General features: G+C 33.0%; 1 protein-coding gene across 1 annotated transcript; it reads left to right on the forward strand.

The window, feature by feature from the left end:
- The first annotated feature begins 5,177 nt into the window (after positions 1-5,177).
- Positions 5,178-10,120, forward strand: LOC128553744 (uncharacterized). Its single transcript, XM_053534919.1, has one exon. It carries the CDS (start codon positions 5,624-5,626, stop codon positions 7,115-7,117), a length of 1,494 nt encoding a protein of 497 aa, XP_053390894.1. The 5' UTR covers positions 5,178-5,623; the 3' UTR covers positions 7,118-10,120.
- The last annotated feature ends 2,042 nt before the right edge of the window (positions 10,121-12,162 follow it).

Raw genomic sequence — 12,162 nt, forward strand, 5'->3', positions numbered from 1 at the left:
ACTCATTGTATGAGTGAGAAATAAAAAAAGAAGTATGTTTTCGTTGTTCACAAGCTGAACTATTATTCTACATTATAGTCTTACACAGACTGGAATAAAAGTCGTCGAAATGGATGCATACAGTTATATGATTATTCAATTTTAAGTTTATTGAAAACGTAAAGTTAATGCTCTACTAAAGAAACAATTGTCTTCAGGTGTTCTCTATAAAATACTTTAATTTTGAATACTATGTAATGCTGCAAACATTCACGGTTGGTAACTCCTACACGATAGTGTTTTTCAGCTAAAACATAATTTATACATTCAGTTTTTAAAATGTGTATACATGTCACGTATTTCAATGTTTACATTTTACGTTACAAAGCGGGTAGGTACCTTGTGAAACCTGTTTAAGCTTAACAACAACTTTTTAATCAATTTGTGTGCTGTTTCATAATTATTTTATTGAATTTTGAATTATTTCGTTTTCAGGCTTGAAAATTTCTGTAACATTTTCATTTTTGCCGTGTTCATTTTAATTAATCTGTTAAATTTTCACAGTTGATATTCATGTTACATTTAATACATTTACTATAAGAGGTTAACTATACAAATGTCACAATTTTTTAATTTAATCAATATGGTTGTTTAAGGAGACATGCTGAGTAAGGCTTTAAATTATCTTATATTATCTTTGCACAATTCACTAAGTCGTTGCCGCGGAGATAAACAGTATTATGACACGAAATGTAAGGTGTAGTGTCAAATAACCCTGTGCTGTGTCAGATGTGAGGGGCTGGAGGACTATCCAGGCCTAATTTCTCGTGCATCTACTCTATCGAAAACCTTATACTGTCTCGTTCATCTTGGAAAGACTGCGGAATGGCTAATAACTGCAAACCCCGTGTATCACATACTCGAGGCACCAAACGAAACTTTGCAATAGAATTAATTCACACGTTTATTTCATACCCTTAATGTTTAAGGCGAGGAATATTAAAACACCTTGACTGTGCAGTAGTGCAAATACTTAATATTCATAATCTCTTGTTCTCTAATTTTCGAACTTCAATTCATAAGAAAACTCACACAATTACTTAAACGTCTGACACTTACGTAGTTTACGGCGTTTCTGTCTTTTCTTTTTTTCAAACTGCAGTTCCTTTTCGTTTCTTCAAATGTTTGAACTATTGTATATACTTAAATCTTTGATACTTTTTACCTTACTACATTTCTTTCTCTCTCTCTCATCCTTATTTTAAGAAAAACATGCGCAATTACTGAAATATTTTGCTATTTCGCGTTTTATTTCGTCTTCTACATGTAGTTGCCCTTTTAAGACGGACATTCACGAAACTTGTACATTGCTAAGATCCGCCATACTTCTACAGCTGATTGCATCCTTTTTACTATTCTTTTAGTGAACGCCAAGAAGAAGAAGATGAAGAATGTTCTTTTTCAAATTCAATTCATGTAAGTCATGCAGTACCTCTTATCTCTTAACTTTATCATTACTTTTTTCTTTCTTTATCAATAAGCTAAAATTCATGAAAAGATAAGCATTTCTTCTAATCTCTGACAATTTTGCATTTTAACGCGTACCCTTCTCTAAAACAAAATAAACTTTTTATATTTGTATTACTCCAACTTTTCTTCTATCTCATTCATTTATTTTACATTTATTTTCTCCAATCTACTTTTGCAGTTGACTCATATATTTATTCGTGATAATGCCTTTATTTTACTGTATCTGCTTCTTCCCTCATTTCTTGAAACTTGCAATTCATTGAATCGCATGAATTTACCTAAATCCCATACAGTTTTGAATTTTTCCTCCTTACTTCTTGCGAAAAGTTTTCTTTGGATGCACTAGATATGCTTCAAAAAGATCTTTTTAAGACTTTTAGAGTTAATATATGATTCACAACATCTGTAATAGGAATTTTTGTAAATTTTACAGAAAATCATCTAAAAGGGCATTTCATAGATGTCATTCGCATGCATTATTAAGTTCTTACCCGAAAGGCCTCCGTGGCCGAGTAGTAAAGGTCGCTGACTTCGAATCACTTGCCGCTCCCAACCGTGTGCTTTAAATTCGCTTTTGTTGTAGAATTCTGTCATGTGAGAAAGCCGTCCAATTGGCTTGCAGAAGGTCGTTTGCGCTACTCAGGTGCGCGTCCGTACATAAAATAATGTTCAGTGGGGTACCTAGGGTCTTCCGTCACCATGAAAAGCTGAAAAGTCACCTTATGATTTATAATTGAGTTGGAGTGATGTTAAACCAAACACAAATTTACCAAGCGGCCACATTATAGAGCTAATATGTGAGCACGTAATGTACGCAATAGTAAGCCAGTAATCAACATTGCATGGATAATCCAGATCGTGAAGCATTACTCCTTCAATGTACAGAACTGTGCACTTAAATTAGCTATTTTGTACATATGCTTTTGTTATCATGTGCATGGTTATTACTCATTTCGTCCGCATGTAATTTATTACGTGTGAATATATTTGCAAGTACGTGTATAAGCTTTTACTTGCTCACTTTATGTTGCTTGATTGGGCTCTATGCTGCCAAAGGATCTTTTCACATATTTTCATTATAATTAAGACGTACGCATGCATAAGTCAACTTTGTGCCACTGTACGTGTTGCTGTTGTTTTGGTATTATCATCAACTTACGGCGAACATGTGTAATAGAAAAACAAGATCAAAATAAACTATTACACATCTTGAACAGAACCTGAATTTTCAGCATAATTCTTTCCAATCACATTTAGACTTGCTGGTATGTTAAACTCAAATATAAATAACTTGTTTAGCCGCAGTGATCCGATGAGAGTTTGTATGCTTACCTGTGTCTTCGTACAGAGTTTGTAACATCATCGGTCAGAGTGTGGAACATAATATGGAAATATTGAGTGTTCTTTTGAGAAAGCAGTTGTAAGAACACATTTCTGAGGTTAGAACTGGCAATGCATTTAATTTATCATGACTGTCTATGCATATTGTTTTTGAAAAGTTGTTATGTATACTTTTAATTTGGAAAAATAGCAAAATGCTTCTGTTTGCTCAATAACAGATGAATACTTTTTTAAAATATTTATGATTTAACTAATTTGTACGGTTACTTTTAGAATCTGAATACATGTTAATGCAAAGATATAAATAAATGTAATTAATGTAATTATTATATATGTAACTTATCTCAGCTGAATCATACTGAGCGATAGGTAACCAGTTGTCGTCGAGATGTTGTAACATGTTGTCATTGAGACATGACGTACGTCTCCAGCAGTGGTAGTAGTACAACTTTACTGGCGTTGATAGTCATCATGTTGCACATTCACTTTGAGTGAAAAAGTAGATAAAAGAAGAATAAAAATAAAATAAAATAAAAATGAATAAACTGATAAAATCATAATAATACTATGCATTTATTATATTTAAATCGTTTTCGAATATAGCAGCACTGTAGGTATTTATTTATGTTTTGAACGAGTTAATTCAATTCCACATTGGCGGGGTTGCATCGCGAAAAACAAATCATAACATTCGTTCAGAATTTTTTGGGGATAAATATTTGCAATTTATTGTGGCAGGGAAACATTCTGCCGATCGGAGGGTGACCAGAAGAATTATAATTTAGTGACGACATCAGGCCCCAATTTCACAAAAAAAAAACTTAAGTAATTGCTTAGCTAAGCCTGTTATTTTAAATGCTTGTATTCGGCCTTTATGCGTCTTCAGTGTTGACTTTTTCTTCCATAACCGAACCGTATACGTCTATTTCATAGATCAAAACACAATACTTTTGAATTTTATAGAAAACGCAGTATTGAAATAAGAAAAATACATAAGCAAATACTTAAGTTCGTTATATCGTGCTTAAAGTAAAATGTCAAATTTGAGTGACAGAAATAAGTACTGCAGACAAATACTACTAACCAGAGTGTATTTTAGCTATAAATGCATTGTTATAGAAAAAATCAACTTTACATAACAATTACTTAAGTAATAACACGATTTTAAAATAACAGACTTAACTAAGTAATTACTTAAGTTTATTTTTTTTTTTTCGTGAAATTTGGGCTATTGTAATTTTCAAGCTAGTCAGTATATATATATAAATCTTGTTCTGGTTTCCGGCTCATGCGAGTTATCAGCATTGATTCGTTTTAGCTTAGACCAGTTAGATATATGGCATCTGCTAGTAATCAAGACTTGTTATGAATGTATTGCCCAAGTACTTTAGACATATCTTCATAGCTTTGCGTCAATTAGACATAGCTTTGAGTCAGTTATACATAGCTTTGCTTCAGTTACACATAGCTTTGCATCAGTTAGACATAGCTTTGCGTCAGTTAGACATAGCTTTGCGTCAGTTAGACATAGCTTTGCGTCACTTAAACATTGCTTTGCGTCAGTTTTACATAGCTTTTCGTCAGTTATACATAGTTTTGCGTCAGTTAGTCAAAGCTTTGAGTCAGATATACATAACTTATTACGATAAGCGCATAGAGAATGCCGAAAAATCATCCGAATGTAGTTGCGGGATCACTATATTGAAGCATAATAACCTATTAATATTTATTGCATTTGTACATATGCATCCTATCTTGCTTTGACTGGTCGAATGATGAACTTTTTACTCTAAATGGCGATCAAATTACATTTTATATCCACGATTTAAGCTATCAATTAACATTCATTTTTTTTTTTGCTTTACTGAGACAAAACGTTTGTTTTCACAGTTCAGTTTTTCTAAACAGATCGTATTTTCTAAATCATTACTTTACGATAAACACACGAGTCAAACAGGACACCAGGGCCTTCCAGAATAATTAAAAATTTGTTTCATGTATTTCAATGAGCATAAATTAACCACAAATTGGACAATAACTTTTTTTTAAAAGAAATCTGTGTAGTAAGGCTACTCTCACAGGTTGTGTTGCAAAGTCAAATAAATACACTACATGTAGTCTGTCGGACCACTATGTTGCTGGATTAAAAACTTTCAGAGTAATAAAAAGAAATTTGATTGTTTTTTTCCGATTGATGATTGCAACAAAATACAGAAGGGAGATAACTTATTAAAGTTTTTGGGTAGACATGTGTTTTATTTGCCCTTGACTACTGTAACAATAAAGTTCAATTTATTTGGGACATGATATTTATAGACTCGTTCTTGGGAAGGAAGTAAAATTAGTTTAATGCTTACCGCAGCTACAGAAATAGTTGTTTTAATATTTCTTTTCATTTTACACACATTTATTTTCGGTGTTTCTTTCAACGGGAAATTATTTGTCGTGTTGCGGACTACTTAGCAACAATTATTTGAGCAAAATAAACAGAGACATTTTTCAATCTGAAATTCAACACTAGGTCAGTTTGACCTTTAAATATCAGCTAAATATGGCAGTATCAGGTAGAAAGGTTGCCGATTTTCAAAGTTCCATATCCAAAGGCTCAGCAGAGGACTTTGATCATAGATGTGAACCATGTTTGGCGATTGGTCAGCAAATAGAAGCTCATGGATTTTGTGTGGACTGTCAAGAATAGCTGTGTAAGAACTGCTTTGCTTATCATCAAAGGTTAAAGGCGAACAAATATCACCACCTTGTAAACAAAGATAAAATGGATAAACATGCTGTTAGCAAGGAGTCAGACGAATGCACTGAGAAGTGTCAAATGCACAAAAAGGAAGTAATTAAATTTTTCTGCCCAAAACACGAAGCTCTCGGCTGCAACGATTGTATCGTCTTGAATCACAGAGCATGTGATATTGACTATATACCTGATAAATGTGCAAGTATTGGGGACAGTGCAGAGTTCAGAGAGTTACTAAGCGAGCTTGATCAAAAAGTAAATGAGGCTGATAATATTATAAAGCAGGCTTCAGATAGAGAAAAAGAATTATATTCTTGCTATGATAAGCTACTCAAAGAAATTACAATGTTTCGCAAAGAGATAAATGATCGCTTAGACCAACTACAGAAGCAAATCCAGACAGATGCTGACAAAATGAAGTTCACAGATAAACAAGCAGTAAAGAAAATGCTTGAAACATGTACAAACATTTCTTCAGATACCAAACAACTACAGTCAAGACTACAAGATTACAAAGCCTCAAAGCAGAATGGACAACTTTACATTACAATGAAACAAGCTAAATCCAAACTAAAGTCAGACGAAATTAAGGAGGCAGACAGAAGCTTAGAAAAGACAAACATGCAATACACATTTGTGCAAAACCAAGACCTGACAAACGTGCTTTCAAGACAAGATGCATTTGGAGAGCTCATTCTCTCTTCTTCTGTTGTACCTTTAAAGGAGAGGAAACCAATTAACAAATTAACCCACAAAGAACATATAAATATAAAGACAAAATCAAATCAGACTCATTGTTGGACCACAGGATGTGTTGTCCTGTCCTCTAACAAAATTGTGCCTGCTGACTATAACAATGAGAAACTGAAAGTTGTTGACATAAAAGATAAAACTGTAATAAAAGAGACAACTCTTTCTTCAAGCCCACGGGACATTGCAGTAATGCCCCAGGACCATATTGCTGTGACGATGCCAATCAAGAAAAAAATCCTTATAATGACAACAGCTGGTAAACTGTCAACTGTCCGTAGGTGTCCAGTCAAAGGAGACTGTAGAGGAATAGCTTTTCATGAGGGTCATCTCTATCTTGTTTGCCGTGATCCGGAGTGTTTATTTATTACAGATACACAAGGTAACGTCCAAAGCACAATTAAACTGGATAAGAAGATATTTTTTGATCCATACTACTTACTGCTGGGTAAGGATCTGAGACATATCTTCATCAGTGACGAGTATAACCACAGTGTCGTCAGTATAACATTACAAGGTGATATATCAGCTGAATACAAAACCAAAGACATTAGATACCCTTGGGGAATGGTGATGCTAGACGATGGATCCTTGCTGGTGAGCTGCAGTGCAAGAAATGGCAGCATACATCGTATCTCAGGGGATTTGAAGCAAGGTCAGACAATGATAGATAATCTGTGTTTACCACAGTCTATGTGCTATAATTGTGATCAACATGAGGTCTATGTCGGATGTTCGGGTGATCAGATAATTGTGTTGAGTGCAAAATAATAAGGGGGTTTTTTGGACACAGAAAACATTTTGGATAATGCAAAAGTATAATATTGTGTCAAACAGTAGTGATAAACAAAAACAATTTATAAATGACATTTTAAGCGGTTGAACCCTGACTGAAATATTAATAATTCTGGTCTGCATTAAAATATTCTAACCTCTTTTAATACAACCGTTAATTATCAATGTTGTACATATATTACAAATAATTGTTTTCAGGGGTCAACCCAGGATTTGGTTTGGGTGCGTGAAGGTTTTAGGGTGTCCGAGGGTATCTACCTTGGTAATTTTCTGTCAAGTAAACCTCAGATGGTGCAATTTGAGATATACTTGACATAGTTTGAGTATGAATAGTTTACTCCTTTTATTGAGATTTTATTCAACAAAATTATTAAAAGGGGTAATTTGTCCGCCTTTGTGTGGTCTGCAATAGGGACTTTATCCGTAGTGATTTTGTCCTACCTACCTTAATTTTAGGTTGTCTAAAACGTATGCTCGTCGGATTTTCGGGTCGCACTTCAGTTGATCCAGCCTTTTCTATTACAGTCAAGCTTAGGTTTAGCCTTTGACGGCTTATTTAATGATATATTCATCTTTAAAGTTTTCACCATTTAAACAGATAATTTCATTGAGTTATTGACATTCCTCCTACTATCAATTTGTACAGGATTTCACACATCAAAGGTCAAGTTTAAATATTTACACTTAGAGACATTTTCTTAATTTGCTGTCATTTTAAGGAAAAAGTATTATTGATCAAATATCATTTATAACTTCTCTAAAAAACTGTATTTGTTGGCTTTGTAAAACACATTTGCAACACTTATATGTAGATTTTCAAGATTTTTATACTCACTAATGCGGCTAGTTATAAAGATAAAGTTTACTTATCAATCATCCTGTTTATATACTGTATTTCATTAGCTGAAGGGTCATAATAACTTATAAAGTAAAATAATCGTTCGAAATTTTCATAATAACACGTTGCTGTGATGTATGTTGTAAATATTTGACTGAGTATAATATAGTGTAATGTCCATTTTCAGACAAGTCCTTGTTAATATCTAATTTATCAAGATTGATAAGTTAAGTATATTTAATCATAAAAGTACACAATTAAATCTCTAACATAAATTGGCGTTAATTGCATGGTTGTAAAATGGGATCTATTTCAAAATTACAGAAGCACATGACCATTTAACGCTTCAAGTTATTTGATCCACTCTTGAGTTCGCTTACTGGGAAAAAAAAACAGTACTGTTGTCAATGAAGGTGTGTTTATGAAGCCAGTGGTGCTCGAAATCACGACACGTAGGTTGAGTTGACGGCACATTAACCGCTAGATGGCCGCTCCCGTTTAATATGTCATATGGAAACTTTTCAATTTTTCACGGTAGAAGAAGACCACAGGTGCCTCTCCGTGCATTAATTTAGGCAAGGTGGCCTTCTAAGTAGAAGCCAACTGGGTGAAAGAAAGAATTCTACACCCTACCACCATAGCGGTGAGGAATGGCCGTAATAAACACCTTATCATTATAGCGAAGTACGCTGAAAATTTAAGCAGATTTATAGTCCTTGATTAATAAATGTTTTACTTGTCTGAAGATTTTTAATAGGACTGGTCGAATTCGACAGCCAATTTTGCAATGAATAATTGCTGATAAAATATTGAATGACCGGAATAGTTTAAACAATAATGAGCATTTAACACAAAAGCTATTTTTTTTTAATTTACAATTTGAGAGAACACTATAAAGGAAGTTTATGGCTCTTTAACTAACAGAACAAACCTCTCAAACAATAAGAAGGGAATTTCTCATTGAAGGTTAATTAAAGTGCTGAATGATATTCGTAAGAAATTCGTATAATGGTTTACATGATATTTGTGTACATTGATAAAAAAGACAATGGAGACTTAAAAGCTTCTAAATTGCTTAATATACTAACAACTGAATACAAAACACTATGATCAACCACCGATTTTTGATAATAGGTCAATATTTTTTCAATTGTTCTTTTTGTAAAACTATACCCGTGTATGTGACAAATCTAGGATTGAATAACGTTATACATTATATTGTTAAACATGATTTATTTATAGACTTGCATGTGTTCTAAAAAAAGTAGGTGAATCCCCTATCGGAAATATATTTCGTCTATAATGACATGCATATGGACGGTGATATTCGTCGTAATATTGCTAAATTGTATAATTATTTGCTATAAAAGATTTAATTCACCGAGTTTTAAAGCACTTTCATTCTATCTCGGTTATTACTTAATTGATTTCATCTAAACTTCTATCAGTTGCCCCATACCATCACCCGTATCATATTATGCAAAATTAATAACCCTGGTTAACTTCAGGTTAAAGTTTTGATTCATTTTAAATCTACTGAAAACTGAATTATTTGATTAAACGCCTATTTTTATACGATGGTATATGCAATGGCATTGTACATAATAATAATAATAATTATTATTATCATAACTATATTAATAATGAAAATAATACTAACAGCATTATTGTAACAAACAGTCATGACCGCACCATTGAGGTCATTTAAAACCCCATTTTGCGAATACCAGTGCTTATAGCATCACATGGTACGCCCAGACGAGTTTCATATAGAGGTTCAAACTCCCCGGTTAATGGTGCCATCATATACTATTTAAGAAAGATATACAAACTACCCTACCCATAGAGCCTTACCAATAAGTGTGTTTAATTAATCAAACCTTGGAAATATAAATGCTGAAATGTAAATTCTTTTACGAAAATTTTAATTTAAAATAAACAGTTATCAAAAAAATTAAAACAATGCCGCGAAATCTCTGAAATACAGTGTTTTAAGATTTTTCTGAAGGGGTCAAGTGATTTACTTTGGCGTAGTTCTAACGGCAGTTCATTCCAAAGTGTTCGACCAATAGTACAGAAACTTTTATTATTGAATGTTTTTCACTTGTTGTATGGAACAGTATAACGACATTCAAAATCTATTTTATTATTATATATTATATTATTAGTTTCAAACTGACACTAGCTGCTCCACATCAGATGACAAGACCCATGAAGTGTACATGTGCATGACATTTTTCCTGGAATCATGGGAATGAATACGTCTGACCGCTCTTGTTATTTGTCATGTCAAATTTTTAATACATTTCCGCAAAATTAAATAACAGTGAAAATATAATTTCCCATTTCTATGCATGAATCTATATTCCTTGGAAATTCGTGAAAGTCAATTATTATTTTCCTTATGTATGTATTATATTTCATTTCGACAAGGCTTGAATTGAAGGGTCATGATAATCTCTTGCAAAATAGGAATTATCTTCGGAATTTCGCATTATTGCATATGTTGTAAATGTTATGCCCCCTGCAATCAATAAAGGCATTTTAAAATAACTTGGCATAAATGTTCACCATAATGAGACAACGTGTCATGCGAGTGACCCAGACCTCTAGCTCTAAGGTCAAGGTCACATTTAGAAGTCAAACGACTACATGGTCTGTTTCTTGTCCGGTCCATAACTCTGCCATTTATCTATGGATTTTAAAATTGCTTGGCATAAATGTAAACCGTATTGGGAAGGTGTGTCGCGCTTATGACGTTGATAGGTCAAGGTAACAAAATGATTCATACCTTAACTTTTCTGGCATTTTTTTGCGTAGACATCTGTAGCATTCTTGGGCACGGTTCTGGGGCATTTGTCACTAATAGTGACAACTCTTGTTTCGTATGAGAAACTGTTTTTATGTAGTTACTGTGTTTTCTCATAATATCCATTTTCATCATCTATACATTTGAAGTCTTGTTGTAAAATGAGTTGGTAATACCTCGTTAATAAGTAATTTCGCAAGAGTATATAAAGTAAAGTATATCCACTCAAAAAAGTGTACACAAAAATTATAAGACAATTGACATTATATTACATAGTTTTAAAAGGAGACTGATTTGTTTAAGAATCACTGAAGAATTTTTCACATCATATTATACAGCTTGAAAAACGTATGTATATATTTAGTGACTTCCTCTCACAAGAAAACAATCACACCCAAAGCGAGGTTTCGAGCCTACAGCGATGAGGGGCGATTGCAATAATACTTCATCACTGGCATCCAAGCAGGTTTACTCTTATTGAACAATACATTTTTACTGGTCTGAAGATTTTTTGAAAATATGACTCGTCAAAATTAAAAGCTTTTTTACAACAAAGAAGTGCTGATAAAAAGTTTAATGACCAGAATAGTTTTAATAGTAATGAGCATTTAATGTAAAATTAATATTCTAACATGGCTCGATTTGACTAACCACGGTTGACCTGTGGATCGTTAAGAGAGCATTTTATCATTTGGTGTTCAATTAATACTCTGTTTACTGTAGCAAGTGTCATTTTGGTACCATTTTCCCCCTGATTTCTCTTGAAGTTTTAAGACTGTTCTTTTTATATTATACATCATTCTTAAGAACTCTGAGGGTGGCGATAGGATTTTTAGGATATTTTTATATGATATACAAAATATCTCGAACAATCTGAATGTTAAGAGTTTTGTGTGCGTGTGGTGGGGTGGGTTGTATTATCCATAGTAAATGTCCCTTTATATCTCCCTTGCATCTGTGATGCGGAATGACACACAAACTGCCTGAAACATATTAACATTATATAAAACAAGGGAAGAATAGTATGTAGTAAGTTCACAAACTGTAACAGAAAACACTAACTTTTCTTACTGTGTGAGATAATCAGAAATTCTTTATTGACAGAGAATGAATGTGACATGATAGGAGTATGTGAGTTTTTTCTATAAAATATATCTGAAATGAATTAATAATCTTATTATAGACACTGGAAGAAAAATACTCATTATTCTGGTAATAGATGTATGTGTAGTTAACTGCATCAAAAGTCACAAGCTGAAAAACAAATGACCTTTTTGAAAAGAGATATTTAAGCCGAAAAAATGATTCTTGGAAAAATATTTGGGAAACAATTGAGACTACTCCGCTAAAATTTTATTGCAGGCTAAGGTGATT

The sequence above is a fragment of the Mercenaria mercenaria genome, unplaced genomic scaffold (genome assembly GCF_021730395.1).
Source record: "Mercenaria mercenaria strain notata unplaced genomic scaffold, MADL_Memer_1 contig_4264, whole genome shotgun sequence".
In the NCBI taxonomy this organism is placed as follows: Eukaryota; Metazoa; Mollusca; class Bivalvia; order Venerida; family Veneridae; genus Mercenaria; species Mercenaria mercenaria.

Bases quoted from the DNA above. Each gene is read 5' to 3' on its own strand.
- LOC128553744 (XM_053534919.1), top strand. From the start codon at position 5,624: ATGGATAAACATGCTGTTAGCAAGGAGTCAGACGAATGCACTGAGAAG.